The sequence below is a fragment of the Gouania willdenowi genome, chromosome 4 (genome assembly GCF_900634775.1).
Source record: "Gouania willdenowi chromosome 4, fGouWil2.1, whole genome shotgun sequence".
Taxonomy (NCBI): Eukaryota; Metazoa; Chordata; class Actinopteri; order Blenniiformes; family Gobiesocidae; genus Gouania; species Gouania willdenowi.
The window spans coordinates 37,152,273-37,176,170 of record NC_041047.1 but is presented as its reverse complement, the minus strand read 5'-3'; the positions used below and the strand labels follow the sequence as shown (position 1 = coordinate 37,176,170).

Below are 23,898 nucleotides of genomic sequence, written 5' to 3'. Positions count from 1 at the left end.
ATCACGAATTTCACAAGTACTGCTGTAAATCTGGTCAAAAGTAACATGAAAAAAAAAAAAAGTTTTTTCAAATGTGGTTTGTTGCTAAACGTTGCTGTTTATTTTAGCATGCTCAAATTTACAATTGAGACAAACATAAGAAGAGTGCATTAAAAACCTTGTCAAATGAAGAATTTAAGTGCAAAAACACGCAAATATTTAATCCTCAGGCTTTATTGAACAACAGAGGAAGTTAAAAACATGTCCAAAACACATCAAATCTTTGATCTGCATATTTTTATAAAAGAGAAAGAATGATTTAAACATCCCCGAGGAGCAGAGGAAGCATTTGGGAATCACAACAATAGCACAGATTCATCTACATAGGCAGAAAAGGTTCACTTCAGGCGTGTCCAAGTTGAGTTTTTGGTGACTAATTGTGCCAACGTGCACCGAGACGCTGACGAAATAACAAATAAACATCAAAGCATTTGGAATAGAAATCCCTCATTGGCTCGACATATCCGTCAACACATCAAATGGAGACATGACAGGTGGGGCGCGACAAACAGGAGGACATTTTGAATTTTACGCCAATCTTCTTAAAGTCCTTGTGGCAGAATAAAACAATTTCACTTTAACAGAAAATAGAGAACCTAACGATCATTTCTGATATATGGTGTATGCAAATGCAGAATTTGGGAGTGTGGGGTTTCAGTAGTTTTTTAAAGTTCATTTGAAAAAATACAATTCTAATATACAAATATTTTAAGTGTCATAAAACAGTGACTGTACAAAATATATATATGAATTCATTTGTTGTTCTACCTCAGGTGTGTAGCTTAAGTTTTCAGTGAAATGGTCGTAAACTTTTGAGACTTTAGGTTGGTTCTTCTTCTGTTGCGCGATTCTTCTCCACAGCGTAAATAGTGAAGCGACACTGCACCAAGCAGTACATGTATGGTACTGCAGCAACAATGAAGCAAAAAGATTTTATCATGAATTTACAACATTAAATGATGCGTCGATGCAAATTTTTCTAGTCAACATTATCAGTCTATATATATATGTAATTGCCAAATACATTTTTATCGTAGGAATTCTTATATTTCTTCCGCAGCTTCTTTGACGTGGAACTCCTCCTACGCTATTAATGCAGTACTAATGACACATGTCATCTCATAGGGGCAATGTCAAGGATGTGCGGTCGACCTTATTTGGAGCCAAAATGTCAAAGCCAAGGGTCAAAAACTAATTTTTCCATATTTTTACAAATATTAACGTACAATTTTGATGCTTACATTTATGAAAAGCTCATCTCAAGTGGAGTATTTTATTTAAATAGAACAAAGCTGTACGACCTACCAGTAAAAAGATCGGTAGGGGTCAAAGTTCATGAGGTTACAAAAAAAAAAAACCTTTTTCCTTATAACTTGGCCACAAATTGAGATACAGTGCTCAGACTGGTACCATTGAACAACATTTCCTTTCAATGTGTGACCTTCATATTTAAGGTCAAGGTCAGTCTTCTGTTTTTCCTGCATTATTACTTTCAATTTTATTAGTAAAAAGAACAAACTTGCCAACAAATTCAGATAGTTTGTCAGTTTTGCCAAAATTGCCAAAAACGTATTTGCCTTGCGAATACAGGTCTTGCCAAGTTTTACTTTTTTCTTTTGCCGCCTATGCATGTTTGGTCAAATGTTTGTAGTGTAAGAGAAAAATGAAAATAAATATTTTCGTCCGCCTGTGAAATTAGTAGCGTGACGTCACGGGTGGACTAGACTTCTGCTGCCTGTTTCTGACACACAGTAACTAAGCATTCAGAGCTAAGCATTGGGTCGTGCCTGGTATCAGTGGATATGTCTGGTCCTCCACAGTCTGAAAATGAGCCTCTGGTGGTTGTAGAGTCTGAATTGAGCTGCTGGAGGTTAAACGCACACTTTTTGAAGACAAGACGTGTTTTTTTTCATGCAGGTGATTGGTTTAATTTAGTTTTTGATTTACTATGGAATATGATGTTACTTGTTCCCTGTTGGTTCAATAAATTTGAAAAGGTTTTATTCGTCAGGATTATTTGGAGGGCAATGGGCGCAGATGGTTTACAACTTCATCTGAATGTGTTTCTTTCTTCTTTTGCATATGATGGTGGAAATATGGAAAAACATTATTAATGCACAGAAATGTATAGTTATTTACTCTGAAGGTACAAATATTGCATAATTCCTAATTTTGTTGACACTTTTAAATATCCATCCATTCATCCAGATCAGGGTGATGTAGCCCCTTTTTCATCTGTTGTCGTCTTCCTTACTTTCTTCCTCTTAGTTGCAAAAAGTCTTGAAGCTTATCTCACGCTTCACTGAACAGAAGTTTTGCCTTGTTGCATTCAGTGTTCAGGCTACTGCAGTTAGCATTAGCTGCCACTAGAGGCAGTCACACACCAACTAAAAAAAGCTGTGTTGGTTGTGTTTACAAAAGTGAACAAATAAAAAAAAAAAAAAAAACACTTTGTGCCACAAAAAACATGACTATTGAATAAAAGAAGCCGTGGAAGGTGTTAGAAGTCTTATTGTGAAATGTACATATGTATGGGGCGCCGATTGTAAAGTTGCACATGCTAAAATAAACAGCAACTTTTGGCTACAATTTAGCAACAAACCACCAGATTTACAGCAATATTTGTTAAAGTTAAATTTAAATGTTACATTTAAATATAAATGTTAAATATTACATTTTTTAAATGTTAAGTATGAATGCTCAAAGGTAAATATAAATCTAAATGTTAAATATAAATGCCAAATCTAAATGTCAAATCTAAATCTAAACAGTAAATTTGCATATTAGCAAAATATTTAGTTTCACCAGTGAAATTTAGATTTAACATTTAAATAACACTAAACGCTAAACATTAAATCTAAATCTAAACATTAAATGATAAATCTAACTGGTAAATTTGCATATTGGCTAAATATTTAGATTTAACATTTAGATTTAACATTTAACATTTAGATTTAACATTTAAGATTTACATTCAACATTTAGATTTCATGTTTAACATTTAGATTTAGCATTTAATATTTAACATTTAAGATTTACATTTAACATTTTGATTAATTTACATTTTGATTTACTGTTTAACATTTCAGATTTATATTTAACATTTAGATTTAACATTGACATTATCTTTTTACGACAGAAAAATATATCACAATTTTCAAAAATATTGCTGTAAATCTGGTCAAAAGTAACATAAAATACATTTCAATTACAATTTTAAATTGTTGCTGAATATTGCAAAAAGTTGCTTATTACATTATTTTAGCATACATAACTTTACAATGGGCGCCCCATGGAAGCTTTGGTGGCCGTGTTGGTGTTAATGGTGGTGATGGGGGGGGGGGCGTCAAAATGTCACTCCCTGAGGATGTACAACACCACAGCCTTCATGTAGTGTCCACAGGTACAGGCGGCCGACACCAGCCAGTGAGAGCGGAAGCTGGAGTCAGTGTTCACCACACACTTTGTGAGGTCCGTCTGTCAGGAAACAGAACAGGAAATATCAGCTACATTCAATCACACATTATCACGTTACATTGTTTTAGACCTACAGTAAAAAGAAATACTCTAAAACACAAGGCCTTTTAGTATATTCAATTTGGGTCGCAGGAGAAAATAGCATTAAATGATTGAACAAGAATCATTTTTTAAATCAGTGGTTCTCAACCTTGGGGTCACGAGACACTGGGAGGGGTCGCCAGATGCCTTCAAGAAAGTAAGCATAGTTTTTCAAGAATTTGAGCCAGTTTTTGCTATTATTACCATTTTTCTGCAACTACACCAAACACCATATTTTAACCTATTTTCATCACTTTTTCTTGCCATATTTTTGCTCCTTTTAATGTATTTTTGCACATTACTCCCATTTCTGACACTTCTACATCAAATTTCAATGACTTTTCTGCACATTTTTTCACTTTCCAGATATGTTCAGCACTTATAAACCCTTTCCACCATTTTTCCACCTAATGTCAGATATGTTGACCCATTATTGTCACTTTTAACCTTTTTTCACCATATTTCATGATTATTTTTGCCATTTTAACCACATTCACCATTTGTTATGCCCATAATTTGCAAGTTTAAACTAATTGTTGTTTTTTAAATGACATTACCCCAACCTCCCCTCCCCTCCCCCTCTGCTACTTTAAAGCCAATATTGACACTTTTTACTATTTTTATCACTTTTTCTGTTCGTTTTTGGCCACTCTAATTTGCAACTTTTTCTTTCTTTTTTTTTTTGCAACTTTTTAAATCCCATTTAACAACTATTTCCACCATTTTTGGTCACATTTAACTCATTTTATTAGTGATTAAAACAATGATTTCCATCTTTAAGATGACTATAATAATAATAATAATAAACGTTCCTGGATAACAGTGGATATTATTCAGATGAATAAATAAATGTGTCACAGATTCATAGAACAATGGACCATCATTTTACTGACTTTATGGATGGACCTCAAAAATCTCACATGACTGTTCTTCAATGTTCATGTCTGTGTTCAACCACCTTCAGCTACAGTGGGGGTCCCCACTCTCTGGCAGGCAATATTGACAGGGGGGTTGGGGTAATTTAACTTAAAAAGTAGGAACAATTACTTTAAACTGGCAAATAATGGCCATGACAAATTGTGAATGTGGTTAAAATTACAAAAATAAGCATGAAATATGGTGAAAAGTGGTTAAAAGTGACAATAATAGGTCGACATATGTGACATTAAGTGGAAAAGTGGTGAAAATGATTTATAAGTGATGAAAATGTCTGGAAAGTGGAAAGAATGTGCAGAAAAGACATTGAAAAGATGTAGGAGTGGCAGAAATGAGAGAAATGTAGCAAAAATGCATTAAAAGGAGCAAAAATATGGCAAGAAAAAGTGATGAAAATAGGTTAAAATAAGGCAAGCTTGGTGGAGTTGTTGACAAAAGGTAAAAATAAACAAAAATGGGCTCAAATTATAATATTAAATATTCCGTTTCTTAAAGGCATCTGGCGACCCCCTCCCAGTGTCTCATGACCCAAAGTTGAGAACTCCTGATCTAACATATCGATTTCGCTTTTTTTTAACTCCTATGATGATGAAAACTATCATGTGTATTATTGAAAGTTTTGAGAACCAAAAATACACATTGATTCTATTCACTTTAAGTCTAAACAATCATTAAAGGCAAAGAGAACGAAAGAAAACAGTAGACAGAAAAATATTTAAAGGGAAATGTTGTTGTTGTTCTACATACGGTACTGTACACCATAGTAAGTGTATTAGTAACCACAAAAAGTACTTTTTCAGCGTTTTGCTCGTGGAAGGACGAGTTTCTGCTTTGGAATGTTCAAATAAACATGGCAACATAAATCTGACATGTGTTCCTAATTTTCCCTTCTTTATGAGAATCTGCAGTGACGAGATGTTCACGGAGCTGACAAGAATGTGAGTTCAAGTCCAAATCCTACTTAACCCAATACTTACATAACTGCTTTTCATAGACAGTGAGAGAACCCAGAGAGCACAGCTTTGTGTCAGAGCTGACATGAAGCACGCACACGCACACGCACACGCACACGCACCCTCACGCACACGCACCCTCCTATTCCTTCCAATCCGTACATCTCTGCTACGTGCTGAAACTTTATCTCTCAGAGCTCAAATGTCCACGTTTGGACCTAAAAGCAGGTCAATCCATTGTGTGTGTGTGAGCTCAGTTAAATAATGTCATTTCATCCCAGTCACAATGAAAGCTTTGATATGTGAACCCTCTATCCACTAACTGATGAACCAAATGAAGGAACTGATGAATTAATTAAACCTGTGAAACATTTCACTAATGTTGGTTTGTTCTGTCACTTTTTGTGTTTTTCTTGCCTTTTTCTGTGTTTTTTGTCCTTTTGTGTGTTTCTGGCACATTTATTAAACAGCTGCACAATATGTTCCCCTTTACTCTTTTATCTCCTCTCAGGGACAGCACGTGTGAGTGAGTTCTGTAGTGTGGCTTTTTTTTAGAGGAGGGTCTGCGTTAGAACACTCAGTGATCATCTATCTGATCTGAGAAGTAGAGAAAACAGCAACTTCTAAAACAAGTATTTTAATACAAAATCAGATATGAAATAAAATATAAATAAAAGTGACACGGCTGGAGGCAAAAGGCATAGATATATAAAAACACTAGATCAGGGGTTCACCCTGGGACCCACATTGTGCCATAGTCATCAATCGCAACACATTTTTCCTTTTTTTTTTTTTAAGAAGTTAACCAACCAAATTTAGTTTTTCAAAAATAGATCTTGAAAACACATGTATAATCTTTTCTAAAACATAAGTCTATATATTTTCCCGTGCGACATGAATTTCATCGCATGCCTGTAAAAAGAAAAGTTTCTTTCAAAATAAAAGACAAGTCCAACATGAGAGACATTAAGTAAGCCATTTATTTATTTTTGACCAGCTGTCCACGACCCACCCAGTACAGGTCCGCGACCAACTTTTGGGTCCCGACCCACCAGTTGAGAAACACTGCACTAGATGACGCAAGCGGGATTCACCAGCGTAACTCAACGGCGGCCATCTTACCTCAGACAACTGACGTTCTGACGCACTCTACAGTAGCTGTTGGAAGGTGAGTGATCAGCTTAAACAAAAATACCCTTAGCTCGATGAAATATTGACAGATTTACAAACCTTATTATACGTAGGTATGACATAGGATGCTTGTACATGTTAAAATTGCCGCTTGCCGTTTGAAAATTGGTTGAAAATTGAGTGTTAAGGTTATTTATATAGTACATGTACCATCGATGATGTAATGATCGGCACCAGCTGTCTGAGGTAAGATGGCCGCCACGTTGATACGTCGCTCCCCATTGTCTAACAGCGCAGGTAAGTCATCTAGTGTTTATATATATCTATGATGGTTTGCGTCCTGGCTAAGCCACGCCCAACAAAATATGTCACAATGTTTACAAACAATCAAAGGGTCTATACCTTATGTTTTTTAGTCATTTGTTGTATTTTTGTTGTCGTCGTGTGTATTTCTGGCACATTTATTAAACAGCTGCACAATATCCGCCACTTTCGGCTTTTTTTCTTCTAAGGGACAGCACGTGTGAGTGAGTTCCGTGGTGTGGCTTGTTTAGGACACACTCAGTGATCATCTGTGTTTTTCATTGAGAAGTAGGGAAAGCAGCGACTCCTAAAAAAAGCATTTTAATATTAAATAAAATATAAAACTAAAAATATTTGGATATAAGCAATATTGTCTAATTGAATAGAAAACTTGATATACTGTATTTTGGAGTCATTCCGTGTATTTTTGTTGTCGAATTGTTCATTTTAGTAGTACATTTGTGTGTTTTTGGAGTATTTTATACTCATTTCTAAACATTTAAAAGCTAAATTACACCATACTGTGTTTTAACTGAGGGTGAATTACGCTGTAGCTTCTGTAGATGTTGGCACTTTCACTTCCTTGTTGACGTCATAAATAATAGTTTTCTCACCCATCCTCCTCTTTTCTTTAACCACGAGGTGAGGCTCTTCCTGACAAACTCTCCCATACAGTCTACGATGGTGTGGACCATGGCTGGGTGACCATGACGCACACAGTCCACCGCTAGGGCTCCAGCCACGGCGTACAAGGAAACCACCTTCCCCCACGTCACACCTGAGGGACACACAACATGTAGATGTAGAGCAAACATTGACCTCATTAAAGTACGTACGTTCAGTGGAACACTTTAGTGGACGACTTTTATCACAGCGTCTGGGAAAAAAACCATACTGAGCATTAACACAACCATGGACAAGAGTTCAACGTCAGCAACAGCTAAAAAATCTATTTTATTCTAAAGAACAAGGGGTTTGTGTGTCATTTTGTACATTTCTGACATCTTTTTGTATGAATGTTTTTTCGAGTCAATTTGTATATTTTTGTTGTTTTGTAGTAGTTGTGTGTGTGTTTTTTAAGTAACTTTTTGTGTTTTTCTTGCCTTTTCGTGTATTTCTGCTGTCCTTTTGTGTATTTTTTGTATGTATGTTTTTTGGAGCCAATTTGTGTATTTTTTGCTTGTTTTTGTCGTAGTTTTGTGTGCTTTCAGAGCAACTTTTTAGTGTATTTTACACACTTGGATTATTTGTTGGTTTTGACTTATTTCTTGTCTTTGTGTATTGTTATTGTCCTTTTGGGCACGTTCTCTGAAGCTGGATCAGTATATGCTGATACCTCTTCGTTAGCTTCACCAAACCAAACATTCTCTATCAGAGAGCCCCTGTACGACGAAGAAAGTTGTAAAATACGTTCACTTAACCCAGCCTGGCTACGTGCGCGCTCCTGTGACAGGGGGTGATTGCAGCGTCAGACTAATCACAGACACGGAGAACCTGTACAGACTTTAGCACAATTGTGAAATAGTTCTTTAGAAATATGAAGAATTAAAATCCATAATTCAGACCAGACACAGGTCAGATAGTGGAGCCCAGAGTTCACAGTAAACATGGTGATGCTGTGTTGTTGCAAAGAAGTGGAACAAACTGCATCAGGGTTAGGGTTAGAGCTGAAGTCAGCATCACATGTAAACATATTTAAATCAAAGTTAAAGGAACTGTTTTCCTCGACTGCGTATGATTGAGAGAGAGATTTTTGGTCATGTTGTTGTTGTTTGTTTTGTTGCCGAATTGAATGTTGTTATTGATTTTAAGCTGCTTTCTGTTGCACTTTCTGATCATGTAAAGCACAATGAGTTGCCTTGTGTATGAAATGCGCTATACAAATACATTTGCCTTGCCTTAAATGAGTGAGATTAGACAGTATTCATCGAAGAATAATTCTAATAATAATAATTCTCTGTATACATTGTGGGTTTTTTGTTGTCTTTTTGTGTATTTTTGTTGTAATGTTGTGCTTTTTAAGTCATATTTGTTGCTATTTTGTTGTTTTTTGTAGAAGTTTAGTGTGTATGTTTTTTATGTTTTTCTCATTTTTGTGTATTTCTCCGTAATTCTGTATCTCCTGCTTTAGAGTGGATGTGTGTGTTTAGTGCAGCACTCCATTTAGTCCATTTACAGGCACAGCTTCAGACTGTTTATACTGTATGTCACACACACACACACGCACGCACCTTGTAAACTCGCTGTTTTAAGAGCTGAATTGACATTTTTCAAGTGTTTTCCTGAGGTGTGTTTACTCGTGGTGAAGTGTGCGGCAACAAATACTTTCAAGGACAGAATCAAAAAAAGATGTTTAATAAAAACCTGCATTATTTGTTTTTCAAGGCTCTAAACATGTGAGCAGACGGAGTGAAGTAGATGAAACGATGGTGCATCTTCTCACTGGAACAACAGGAGGATTGTGTCACGTCTGAGAGCGCTGGAGTTACAACAGCTCTACACTCTCAAGTGTCGTGGAGGAAGCCACAAATGATAAATCCCACTTCAATAAAGCCTTCATTAGGCCGTTATTTTTCAAACGCAGCATCACATGAGGTGGGAAACATCCTCCCTGTGGGAATCCTGTCCAATGAGAGCTCAGTGTGGTCAGGGCATCACGAGGAGAGACAAACTGAGTCCATATGGAATCTATAGAAAACATGACACTGTGTGTGTGATGTCACCACAGCTTGTTCTCTGTTAAAGCTCTTTAATTCCACCTTCAAGCATTTTCTTTAATATCAGAATAAATAGAGTTTTTATTTTTATGTTAATTTACTGTAATTTCCAAATCTAGTCTTTAAAAGTGTTAAATCTAACTGTGTATTTTTTGTATACCTTATGTTTTTTTTTTGTCCTTTTGGGTATTTTTGTTGTTCTTTTGTGTAATTTTCTGTAAACCTTAAGTTTTTGGATACATTTTGTGTACCCATGCAAACAGAAGATACTGCATTTTAATGTGTATGTGTCACATTAGTAGGAATGTTTATCCTTATCTGTTACTACTCAGCACTTTCCTCTCTCAGTGACTCACTGTAAGCTTCATGATTATGTCTTTACATCATTTATTTATGGGATGATGCAACAACAACACTAAATATCATCAAAATAAGGAGAAATTCATTAGCAGACGATGTTTCTGCTGCTGCTGCAGACTTTTGATGACCTTTTACTGCAGTTTTCTATGTTAGATCTGATAAGGAATAACCCAACCCAGACTAAAGTCTCAACTTCTTGGCTGGACTCCCAACTGTCTGAAACAATCACTTGCTTTCTGGCAACTGGTTCACCTAATAAGGAGTGAAAGTCTGCCCCCGTACAGCGTAATGACAGCCGCAGAATGTGTGAGTGATGGACTCCTGGGATCAGGATGGCTTCAGTGCAGACGGAGAAGTGACATGTTTTTAAAGTTTATTCTTCCTCAAAAAGAAACCAAAGGGACTTCCCCGACAAGGAAGTTTAGCTTTGTTCTCGACACTAAAACACACGCGTTTGGCATGGCACACACGCACGCCTTCATGTCACACACACGCACACATTCAGCACAAACACACACGTGTGTGTCCTACCTGTGGAGAAAATGTCAGCAGCCACAGCCAGGAAGGCGTCTGACACCACACTCTCTGAGGCCACTGTGATGTTGAGCTGCCGAGCCACGTTACGGTACACGTTAGGACGAAGGTACTCCAACTCATCACCTGCACACAGCAGATCAGGGTGTTTGACTGAAAAACTATGGAAATCATCCTATTACTGTAACAAACTTCCATAGATTTCCAAAGGTTCCAATGAAACCAACCTTGAGGTAATTAGAAAGGCCTGAACATTCTTAAAAACCTTGTGTTGTTTGTTGTCCTTTTGTGTATTTGTCTGGATACGAGGTGTATTTTGGAGTCATGTACTATGAAGCTGGATAAGTATATCCTGATATCTCATGTTTCACCTAACCAGACATATTTTTTGTGTATTTTTCTGTATACCATATGTTTTTGGAGTTATTTTGTACATTTTTATTGTTAATTTGTGTATACCTTGTGTTCTTTGTAGTAATCTTGGGCCTGTACTACAAAGTTAAATAAGTATCACCTAATATCTCTTCGTTAACAGGCTTCACCTAACCAAACATTCTCTTTTGTGTAATTTTTCTGTATACCATATTTTTTTGGAGTCCGTTTGTGTAATTCTTTCTGTATACTTTGTGCTTTTTGAAGTCATTTTGTGTATTTCTATTGTCACTTTGTGTATTTCTCGTATACCTTGTGTTTTTTGGAGTCATCTAGGGCCTGTACTATGAAGTTGGATAAGTACAGTATATCCTGATGTCTCATGGGTAGCGGGCTTCACCTAACCAAGAATTAAAATCCATAATTCAGACTAAAAACAACACTGTGGATGCAGAAAAAACAGGAAGAAAAGAACACAGGCAGGAAGCTGCTGACACTGTTAATGTGATTATCCAGTACTACAGTATTTCATGGGATGATAAACAGACATTCTGATCACTTTCTCTTTTACCTTGTCTGTGGCTATGATGCTGCATTCATACAGATCAGCCTACATCATAAGGTGGACAATATTTACATTTTATATCATCTACAGGACTGAGGCTCTCTGCATCCCCACAGAATATATGAATGAATGAATGAATACATGAAAAGCGTGCAGGTTTTATCAGCTGACTAATGTAGGTTATCGGTAAATAAAAGGACAAATATTCTCTCTCCTCTCAGCGTCACATCAGATTCACACAGAGACGTGTTCACAATAATCCTCCTTTTATTGGACAGCTCGTTTTCTGAGAGAACTAATTGGTCAGGAGGCGGAGCTTTAGTACTCGCTCAGATCCTAGCCAGAACAAAACCTGGTCCTGACCAGGTTAGTCATTCAGCCTAAGTTACCATGGTGATGGTAAGAGGAATTTTAGCTTCTAGTGTAGGCACCTTGTTTATTTTTGCTGTCTTTGTGTATTTTTCAGTATACCGTATGTTTTTAGGAGTAATTTTGTTGTTCCTTTGAGTATTTCTCTGTACACTGTATGTTTTTTGGAGTCATTCATTGTATTTTTGTTGTCCTTCAGTGCATTTAAAGTCATTTTTGTAGGTTTTTGTAGAAGTTCTGGTGTAATTTATTGTCTTTGTGTTTTTTTGTTGTCCTTTTGTGTATTTTTCTGTAATTATGTATCTTTTTTTTTTAGTTATTTATTTTGTTCTGCTGTTTTTCTGTTAATGTGTTTACTTTGAGGACTACACAAAATTAGAGCGAGAGCTAATTTTGATTACAGTTTGTAGATCAATGGACTTTCTCCTATTACAGTAACAAACTTCCTTTGATAATCGTCTGTTTTTTCCAAATAAATAATCCAATAAAACCTTCATGTATTTAGAACTGAGCTGTAGGATTTTTTGCTGTTCTTAAAAGTATTGAAAGTCTATTAAAAGTTTATTGTTCCACTCCATGTGAAGTACAAGTCATTATATTTTGCACTTTAGTTCCACACAGGGCTGCACAAATACGTAATATTTGCCGTAACAACGTCTGTTTGCCTTCTGTTCATTAACCCCAACCAGTCAAAGCAGATGTTCTCCACCTCTGAACCTGGTTCTAACGGACATTTCTTCCTGTAAAATAAAGGGAGTTTTTTCTTCCCACTGTCGCTAAATGTTTGTTCATGTGGATCTTGTTGGGTTTTTTCTTTCTTACTATGATCTCTATTTTTTTGTTCAGCGCTTCGAGATGTCTTTGTTGTAATTTGCGCTAAATAAATAAAGTTGAATTGAACTTGTACTTTTTTGAGTATATTTCTAAATCAGACATTTTACATCATTACGTCCGTTTTTGAGTAAATTATAGTTTTTGTGATTATTATTCTTATTTTTGTTTCATGGTCATTGAACAAAACCCATTATGTTCTTAGTCAGCCACTTTATGGCAGTTTATAAATGTATTTATACTTAGAACCTGAGAATTATTTTTTTTATTTTAGAATTGAATTAATTGTTGTTATTTCATAAAAAGAATTTGAATTTTAAAAAAATGTACATTTTGACAACTTTTTTACAGATGCCTTTGTGGAAAATAAACTATATTAGATTTAATCTCTTCCTTTTTAAGTTCATACATGAGATGTTTACTGTATGCAAGGGAACCGTGATTTATTATCAACAGTGAACATGGGGGGTGAAAGTAACTAGTAACTTTTACTTTGAGTACTATTTAAATGAGCTACTTTTCACATGTACTTGAGTATTTTATCAGAATAAGAATCAGAAATGTTTTTAATGCCATGTACAGTTTCAAGGACAGTACAAGGAATTTGTCTTGGTAGTTGGTGCACAAAACAAACAACAAAAATAAATAAAAAAACAAAGAACAACCCAGCAACAATAATAATATATGTATGTATGACTTACTCATACTTACTTGAGTATAATTTCAATCAAGTAACAGTACTTGTGGTTATTGATCTTTATTGTCAATGAAAAAAAAGGCATTTGGATGAAATTGAAAAGTCAAGTCTCCTTTCCACTGCAGGGGACGCGCCCCACACTTTGAGAAGCCCAGTTCTAAAGTTTCTTACCCAGCCACAGCAGCACAGAGGAGACCTCCGCCAGGGTCCCGGGCTGCTCTGCTTTGGTCCATCCTATCCCGGCCCTGTGGAGCCTGGAGTGGATGTAGTCCCTGCACAGAGCCTTCCCCTGGGACACCAGCTCCTTATCGGTGGGGGAACGGTCGAACACCTCGGCGGCGAACACGGAGGAACGGCGTAACATCTCCATTGCTGTTCCCGGTGCAGAGCCGCGGACCTCAGCTTTCCTACCGCGGAGGGATTAGTGAGCAGAACAGACACCGGGATTAGACCGTAAACATGTCTGGATGAATTAATCCTCCCTGGTGTGGAGGAGGTCAGGATCCATGGAGGAACACACACACACACACACACACACACACACACACACACACACACACACACACACACACACACACACACACACACACACACACACCAACTCTCCTTCTATGGACTCTCATTGTGGAGCGGCACATGGGCGGAGACACACGCATGCGCACACACGCGCGCACGCATAGATTTGTGTGAACTTCTCCCACACGTTTATCTGAGCCGTTATTAATAAAAAGCCCATTCAAGACAGTAAATAAAATTCAATAGAATAAAATAAAACTAAAATGAATACAGTACAATATCTCAAGGCCTTTTCACACTCTAGGAAATCTCACTCTCGTTCAGTTACTGCCATGAGGTCAAAGGTCAAGAGGGATAAACTCGCCATAGCTGACGGTGTAAACAGCGAGTCTGACAGAAATGTATATTATTATTTTCTCCCTGTTGGATCATTGATTCTTTGAACAACGGCCAGGCCCGCGTACCACGTTCCAGAGAATTCAGCCAAAAAGGTCTCAGAGAGGCTCTAGACATCTGCTCATAGAATATCCATGTCAAATTACAGCCTGATTCAACAAGCATTAACGGAGGAGTAGTCATTGGAAAAATGGGGTCCCCTGTCGCCCCCATGGCACATACGGAGTAATGGGCCCCATTCATATATTGGTATGTGTCAATGATTCGGTACCACCAACGGTCACAATATTTGACTCACAAATAAATGAGAAAACAACTTTAATAGAAATTGCCAAAAAAAAAAGGGGGGTGGCCCCCCGAGGGCCCCTAATTGAACTGTGCGAGGCATAATCGAAATCTGCGTTGAATTACCGTTGAAACGATATACCACACGACTATGTTCCCATAAATTTGGAAATGACCAGAAATGGGGGGTGGGCCCTATTTATATATTGGTATATGCCAATGATTCAGAACCACCAACCGTTGTAATATTTGAATCGCAAATAAATGAGAAATTGACTTTCGTTCTTTTTTCTTTGGCAAATCAAAAATCGGGCTCCGAGCGTCGATGCATACGCATTCATAGATTATACCAACCAAATGTCAGCCCGATCCGTTCACGAATAACAGAAGAGTAGAAATTTGAACTAGTGTACACAACAACAACAACAACAACAACAACAACAACAACAACAACAACAACAACAAAGTGAGTGGCGTTGTGAGTCCGGTAGCTCGGCCTAAAAATTGTGGAAACATGGTATCGGTCTCCAAGGTAGAAATGCCGAGTTAGCTGCTAAAGCTAAGGCTGCTAAAGCTAAGGCTGCTAAAGCTAAGGCTGCTAAAGCTAAGGCTGCTAAAGCTAATGCTGCACACAAGCTAAAAATTCAGGTTTTTCCTGCTTTTCAACAGTAACCAATCAGCTAAACAGTGCTGTTTCACTTCTTTCAAATTTGTAAATTAAATTAAAATAATAGCTTCATTAAAATAACCATGGACCTGGTTAGTGAATGGTGTACCTCGTAAATTTACCTTTTCAAAGTGAGAACTCATACTGTCCTTTTCACACTCGGAAATCTCTGTTTACCATCAATAATAATGCTACATTTTATTTATAAGCACTTTTCAAAACCTCAGACACTTTACAGTTGTTAAAACACATGTCAAAACAAAAAACTACCAACAATAAAGGTGAAAATACAGGAGTAGGGTCTGTTTCTTTAATACTGCTTCTAACAACGGTTTTACTAAAGTGCTCAGATATGTGCATCATTCCCGGGTAGAATCTGAATCCCAGGTAGCCTATGTTTTCATCAACCAGGGGTCACCTGTGTGGAAGCGAGAGGACTGCTTCCATACTGCTGCTGAGCTGCTCCCATCGGTTTTTAAAAGTGCTCGGATCGGCCGAAAGTGACATCAGCAGAAAACCCTGGTCACACCCTCTAGTCCTCATGTGTGTAATATTAATAATATACCATAAACACTAAGGGTGCAACGATTAGTCGACATTGTCGACAAAAATCAGTAATTGAATTAGTCACTGACAAATGTATTTGTTTGCAGTTGTCGGTTACGTTTGTTTATGGTCAGATTTAACACTTGTATGGAAGGATAAAAGCTAACATGTTAGCATATATACTAATGTCACTATTCATCCGTCCCAACTTGTAAAACGCAATATATTTAATTATATTTTACGTGTTCACAGACAAAGCTGGTTCCATTAGACAGTAATGTAAATATTGTGATTATTACACCTAAACATCCTGAATGAGTAAATCATCAATTTTGATCTGGTTTAATTATAGTCATCAGAGAGTTATTTATCAACCATCATTTTATGTAATTCATTAGTTATTTTGCTTTTGTGTGCTTTTTTTTTTTTTTTAGAAAATAATTTCATTATTAATTAGGAAATAAATTAATTATATACAATAACTCTAATGTAATGACCAATATGCACAAACTTTTTAATGTGTAAACGCTATTACTGAAGCAAATTCTAGTGTTGATGTTTTTCTTTTGTGTTTGTAAGGAACGTGTTTACACTAAGTTGGAATTGTTTTATTTATTTGTTTATTGTTTTTATTTGTTGTAATTTTCCCCAAGCCAAATTTAAAAGATTGTAGCAATATAGAGCAAATAAATGTAGGATTTGTCATTCGATTAGTCGGATAATCGATGACTAGTCGACTATTAAAATAGTTGTTAATTGCAGCTGTAATAAACACTATTAAAACACTAAAGATCTCTGGAATAACATTAAAAACGCTGTTGGAAATATCATCAGAGTGAAGGAGCTTGTTGATGTTTATATCCATTCATATCTGTCAAGTTTTGGATTTGAAAATAAGGGAAATTTTCTGGCGCCCACTACGAGCCAACCCACCCACTCAACCAAGCTCCAGTATCCCTTATATTTTAAGACAAATGTACACGAAATCTAAAATATCCACTTATCAACCACTTATTAAATACAATTATGTGATTATAATCTGATAGGTCGACCTTTATTAACATTAAAATGCTGTGAACATTCCTACTAGACCTGGTGATATAGACCAAAACTCATATCTCAATATATTTTCTAAAAATGGTAACGTATGATATAAATTTAGATAATTTTATTAAATAAAATCTGACCAGAAAAACAATTCTGGGTTAAATTTGCTGATGTAAAATGTTACACAGACACATTTATTAACAAACAGCTGATCAATATGTGAACAGCTGATCAATATGTGACACTCATTAATCATCTAACTGAGCTTTACATGTTGTTCTGAGAAGTAAAAGCAGCGACTCTTAAAACTAGTATTTTATATACATAATAAGCTACAATATATACACATATATTGATATATAAAATATTATAGTTTTCTATATCGCCAAAATAGAAAACTTGATACATCTTGAATCTCAATATATCGCCCAGCCCTAATTCCTAAATTATAATACAGTCTAAATAAAAACATAAATGTGTATATGAAACACATGTGTTTATTTAATATACTTACAGTTTATATACAAGTCAACACGTTGCATATTTACTGTTAATTTCACGTTGCTTGTCTTTAACTTAGACATGAACATTTTATTTTCATTATATATTTTCTGATAATTTCTCACGCTCACTCATGTGGTTCTCTGGTATTCACTAATGACTTATTAGACACATTTATTACAGACTTTACATTATTTAACACTTTATAAAGCAGTTTATATTTGTGACGTTTGCTAATTTTTCATGGTAACTTACGTCGTTCCTTCCCCCGTGGGAATCTCAGTTATTAATCTAACAGAACGTGGAACTATGTCACATCCTGTTGCTCTTTATGAAGATAAACATTTTACAACGTATTTACACCAGTTCTTGGTTTTTTTCACCAGAACGTCTTCATTCATCATCTCTGTTCTGACTTTCGGGTTTGTTGCCGCTGTCAGCACTAATCTCGTGATAACTGCCACTCAGTCCATTTCAGGTGCAGTTCTCGCGAGGCCAGTGACGGCGTTCAGTTTAGTAAGGCATCTTTTAATTATTATTACATTAAAATACGGGATATTTACGGGAAAATGCTAATATGGGAAGATGGCGGGAAAGAGGGGTAAAATACGGGAGTTTCCCGGCAAAAACAGGATACTTGTATGTCCCTCTGACCTATGACCCCCCAGGTCTTCCACAGTGTGAAAAAGCTTATTATGAGATAATATCTCATGCTGTGAAATTCCTCCAAAACAACTACAATTTCACCATTTATGAATCCACATTGAAAGTAGTCCTCAATGTTAATATCATCAGTACAGATCTGTCTCACCCCTCCAAACTGTAGGTTTGGTGCATCACATAAAACACCATTTAAACCTCTTAGATAGTATCTCATAATTATGAGATGGATTTCTATTTTATTTTTGTTACTTTTCTTAAAGCAGAACTAAGTAACTTGCACTTAGCGCTCCCCCTAAAGGTCCCTTTTGGTTATGTCACTGTCGCAAACACCCCCCGCCGCGTGCCCCACCCCACAGCTACATGCACACCTTTGCTCTCCCAAGACAGTAGCAACCGATCACAGAAAAATCCTAATACAACAGTGACACTAAAGGTGCTTTCACATATTGTCCCATGTGACCATGTGAACAGTATGAGAAAGAGAGACGAGTAATACGGAAGGGAGTGTGGAAGTGTGTGTGATGCAGGGCTGCCAAGTTTCAGAAAATGACGAGATACTTCAATAACCTGATGCATTCTGGTAAAAAAAAGTGTCTTTTTTAACATGGCTTTGGCCTGTTTTACCATTGATTTCTACCTTAAGGCTGATGTCATCACCTCCATGCCAGCAGCTCTCCCTGCACTGTGTCCTCTTAATGCTAAATTAGAAATGAAAAAGAATTTTGATGAAATACATTTATTTGTCAATATTTCATTTCAACCAACTGTCCATCATTTATCTGGGGACATGTCTCATGTTGTAGGTGTTTGTCACAGATGTTGATGCCTTGACAGAGGCAGGGGGCTCCCACTTAAAACACTGTGGGCCAAGGCAGTGCTACCTTTACCTCAGCTCTCCTTGTCTGTAACAGAAAGGAGGTCATTAAAAAGATCATCATGTAAAAAACATTAAAACATCAAGTGATTTTTGATTGAATCAATGTCTTAGCAGCAGACTCAATGTCCATAGAAATACACTATTACATACAAAAATAATCATTAGAACAGTTCAAATGAACATTACATTAGACAAGGCATTTGTTTCATTTACTATGTATTTATGCTGATATAACCTACAAGTGCAATTCAGCTGCTAGCAGTGTTCATAACACAGCTAGTAGCTGAATAAGAGTTTTAATTAATTTAAGGTAATGTCTAGCACAAACACACACTCGTAGGGGTGGGCGATATGGGGGGAAAAAATCATATCATGATTTATTCTTTGTAAAATCACAATCACAAATACAATTTTTGTCATTCAAATCATTTAGACTATTTTTAAAGTTATTTACCAATGTAACAAACCAATTCACTTACTTAAAATCATCGTCCTAAATGGAAAAAAGGAATAAAAGATCATTTAAGACAAGGTAATTTTCAAATATTTTTTTAAATTGTATGTAAGTAATTAATCAAACTGGTTCCAAGTACAATTAACATCAAACAAAAGGGCTGACATGTTCTTATAGTCACACAGTCTTTTTACTTTGTTTAACTAAAGTAGTGTAGCATTAGCATTAGCATCACTTGCTACATAACATGGCATCAAATCAGTCGTTTATTCTTTTTTTCGTCTTTGTTAAACATTTTATTATTTGTGATTTTTTCTTAAGTGGCTGTAACGAAAGCATTTTCCCTCTGAGATTAATAAACTAATTCTGTTTCTGATTTTCAAAGGACCCGATGGGCACCGTGCACGTGCACAAGCACGTACAACGCCTTTATGTAAACATACCATCAGAATGATTGACAAATAGGAGGACCAATACGGAAGTTTAAGCCAAAATAACATTGTCCTCAATACCTTCAATGCTAATGATAACGCTAATGCTATTGCTAATGTTATTGCTAATGCTAGGCAATGCTAATGCTAACGTTAACGCTAATGCTAGCGTTAACGCTAACATTAATGCTAACTCTAATGCTAACATTAATGCTAACGCTAATGCTAACGCTAATGCTAACGCTAATGCTAACGCTAATGCTAACATTAATGCTAACGCTAATGCTAACGCTAATGATAGCTAATTTTAGTTAATGTTAATGCTAAGCTAATGCAGTGCAGCCAGCACCTGCATCCAAACCCCCAATTTCCACTGGATGCGGCTCCGCTGCGTTACGTCACCAGAGCTGATAGGTTTCCACTTTAGTCTATGTATTCATTTCCACCGGGTCCGCTGCGGTGCGTGTCTGTTCCTTCCCAGATGTGGTAGTCGGGTGCCCTCCACACCGGAGCACGACGCATCAATCAGCACAGAGCAAATGAAGCTAAACAGGAAATTAAGCATGTATTCCATAATAAATTATCGAGTTACTTTTCAAAATAAAACACTTCAGATTATATTTCAAGTAACTACATCACCAAAACGTCACAATGTGTAAAAACAAAATCACATCCACTATATTGATTCCTCTCATACTGTAACTCACTGTAAACTGCAGCAACTTTGATTTAGTTCATGTTTTACAGTTTTATATTTTCTCTGTTGCTGTTGATAAAAAATGTGTCGATGACAAATCCAGAGTCCAACCTTGTTGTTCTCCTTCGTTAGGAACACTGACCTGTTTATCTGTTTATTGTTTATAACATACATTTAACTGCGTTCTCGCGCGATTATATAAATATCGTGAGAACTGCTCTGTCTCGTGACGTCACAGTTGTCCAACCGGAGTGCACCGTGCCGCACTCAAAACGCAACCGGTGTGAATTACCGGATGGCGAACAGCGGGGGAAAACCGCATCGGTGCCGTCACGCAGCGGAGACGTATCCAGTGGAAAACCCCAGTCAGTGGCGTTTTCTTCATGGAAAGCAAATATTCTAGATTACACAACGATTCATGTTTTTTCTGAACTTTCTCCTGAGGACCAGATTTGGCCCCCGGGCCTTGAGTTTGAGACATGTGCACTAAAGACTCTGTAAAGTGACTCTGCTGTGTTTTGACTACTGCTGTCACTCACTCAGCACTAACCATGGGACACACTTGTAACGTACATACAGTAAGAGGCCTGCTGCAGTGTGTATTACATAACAGGCAGAGGTGACAGGAATGGATTACAAGTACTCATGTTACTGTAATTCAGTGGCTTTTACGGGCACTACTTGTACTTTTTGAGTTTATTTCTAAATCAGTAATTTTACTTGTACTTCAGTACGTAGTTTAGGAACTAAAGTAATTCATTACATTTCTACACCCAACCATTACTGAGTAAATTATTCGTTTTTCTTTTAAAATGATCAACAGACATTTTGAAAGTACAAAAAATAAAACCAGACAACAATCAAATGCATCACATCATAGCCGACCAATCAGATTAAATGTAATGTACCGTGCTAAAACAGCATTGAGAGTTCATTAATGTAGCTATATTTAAAGTGTGACAATTACAATTTTTTTTATTTTGAATTGAATTAATTGGTATTATTTTGTTTTGAAAAATAAATGAAGGTCCTATTGTGCAATAATTTGTATTTTCCTTTTTAAATTTATACATGAGATGTTTACTGTAGGGTTTCTCAAGTGGGGGTACGTGTACCCCTAGGGGTACATGATGCTACTACAGGGGGTACTTGAAAGAGAGAGAGAGACTGAAAATGATAAAAAACTATAGAAATAAATCTAGTCAGAAGCCACTAAATTGGTGTTTTTCAACCCTGAAATTTCTGAAAAATTAAAGTACATTTTTGAAATTATTTAATTAATATTATTATTATTATTATTATTTTTAAATTAAAACAGTCTTTAACTAACTGTATTTCTATACTTTTAATTTGCGAAATCTAAATCTAGTTCAACTAAAATGCAGTTAAAAAAAAAAGATCTGAGTTCAAACATGATCAAAAACTAATTAAAAAATGGTATCACAATGGGTCACGATCCAAAAAAGGTTTGGAAACACTGGTTTACTGTATGCAAGGGACGCGTACTTAAAATGAACATGAAAGTAACTTTTAACTTTGAGTTCTACTTTTTACTTGAGCTTAACAGTACCTGTACTTGAGTAGGATATCTCTGATTACATACTGTAGAGGTGTGAACACCTCCTCCACTCCCTGTAGAATAAAGTGAACTGGTTTAGTTTCACACCCTTCAGCTCAAACTGTCTCGACCTGCCTGTGGAATTCCTGCTTTGTTGGGACTGACTGACAACATTTTTGTGGATCTCTTTGATGACAGAGTCGACCTCAGGTGTTTCTGATTCACTTTCAACCACCTGTGATTATGTCACATGGTTATGACGGAGAAATACCAGTAATAGTGGAACAAACTAACAACCTTTTCACTTGTTTGTTCAAAGTGCTTCTGGTTAAAGCTTGACTTTGAGTTACATTGCAGCACAGTTATTTACTGCAGGGGTTCTCAACCTTGGGGGTCGCAAGACACTGGGAGGGGGTCGCCAGATGCCTTCAAGAAACCAAGAATTATTCTTTTTTTTACATTTTGAGCCCATTTTTCCTTATTTTTACCGTTTTTCTGCAACTACGCCAAACTTGCCATATTTTAACCTCTTTCCATCACTTTTTCTTGCCATATTTTTGCTCCTTTTAATGCATTTTGCTACATCACTCCCATTTCTGCCACTTTATCAATTTCCAATGTTTTTTTCTGCACATTTTTTTCTACTTTCAAAAAATGTTCAGCACTTATAAACCCTTTCCGCCACTTTTCCACCTATGTTGACCCATTATTGTCACTTTTAACCTCTTTTCATCATATTTCACGCTTATTTTTTTGCCAATTTAACCACATATTGCAATGTGTCATTCCCATTATTTGCCAGTTTAAAGTAATTGTTCCTACTTTTTAAATGACATTACCCTCTCCCCACATTTCTGCCACTTTTAAGCCAATATTGACATTTTTAACCCTTTTTACCACTTTTTCTGTCAGTTTTTGTCCACTCTAATTTACAAGTTTTAACCAATTTCTGTGGTTTTTAAAATCCCATTTCACCACCTTTTCTACCATTTTTTTTTAACACTTTTAACCCATTTAATTTGTGATTAAAACAAGGATTTCCATCTTTAAGATGACTATAATTATAGTAAACGTTCCTGGATAACAGTGGATATTATACAGATGAATAAATAAATAAATGTGGTTATCACAGATTCATAGAACATTGGACAATCATTTTGCTGACTTTATGGATCATAACATAATCTGATCGCTAGAGCGGACATGGGTTCGTCTGTAAATGGTCGCATTTACAGACCTTGGAGTCACTGTTTGTTTACCAATAAACAGGAAGAGATTGGTCATCTTTATAATAAGTGCTGACTAGGCACTGGGAGTGAGGCCCAAGGCCAACACAGGCTGACTTAATATTAATGTATCATGTTTTTCTGCAGTCAGTGTCTTCTCCTCGTTCTTCACTCTCTGTGGTTCACGTCTCAACTAGTCTGGGACACTCTGATGTTCTATCTCTCTATCCTGTTCTGTTGGTCCTTCTGTCCACTAACCCCAACCAGTCCACGCAGATGGCTGCCACCTCTGAACCTGGTTCTAATGGAGATTTCTTCCTGTTAAAGGGAGTTGTTTCTTCCCACTGTCGCTAAATGCTTGTTCATGTGGATCTTGTTGGGTTTTTCTTTCTTATTATGAATTTTATATTTTGATTAGTGCATTGAGATGACTTTGCTGTAATTTGCGCTATACAAATAAAGTGGAATTGAATTGAATTGAATGGATGGACCCCTCTCCCCTTTATTCCCCCTTATAGATGGTCCTGTCTCCACATGACTGTTCTTCAATGTTCATGTCTGTGTTCAACCAGCTTCAGCTACAGTGGGGGTCCCCGCTCTCTGGAACCTTTATTTTGGGGGTCACGTGCTGAAAAGGTTGAGAACCACCACCCATTGTGTGGTTATTAT

At 36.5% G+C, this 23,898-nt stretch overlaps 1 protein-coding gene across 1 annotated transcript; it reads right to left on the bottom strand.

Moving 5' to 3' along the window:
* Positions 1 to 3,213: 3,213 nt before the first annotated feature.
* On the bottom strand, positions 3,214 to 13,917 carry boka (BCL2 family apoptosis regulator BOK a). The gene is made up of 4 exons (XM_028443448.1): positions 13,537 to 13,917; positions 10,529 to 10,657; positions 7,535 to 7,698; positions 3,214 to 3,516 (listed from the first exon to the last, which is right to left on the bottom strand). Exons 1-4 carry the CDS (start codon positions 13,733 to 13,735, stop codon positions 3,394 to 3,396), a joined length of 615 nt encoding a protein of 204 aa, XP_028299249.1. The 5' UTR covers positions 13,736 to 13,917; the 3' UTR covers positions 3,214 to 3,393.
* Between the last annotated feature and the right edge of the window lie 9,981 nt (positions 13,918 to 23,898).

Excerpts from the sequence above, each read along its gene's own strand:
- boka (XM_028443448.1), bottom strand. The coding sequence starts at position 13,735 with ATGGAGATGTTACGCCGTTCCTCCGTGTTCGCCGCCGAGGTGTTCGAC. Across the intron at positions 10,658-13,536 it reads CTCTGTGCTGCTGTGGCTGG|GTGATGAGTTGGAGTACCTT; the intron begins GTAAGAAACTTT and ends TGCTGTGTGCAG. Across the intron at positions 3,517-7,534 it reads TAAAGAAAAGAGGAGGATGG|ACGGACCTCACAAAGTGTGT; the intron begins GTGAGAAAACTA and ends GTTTCCTGACAG.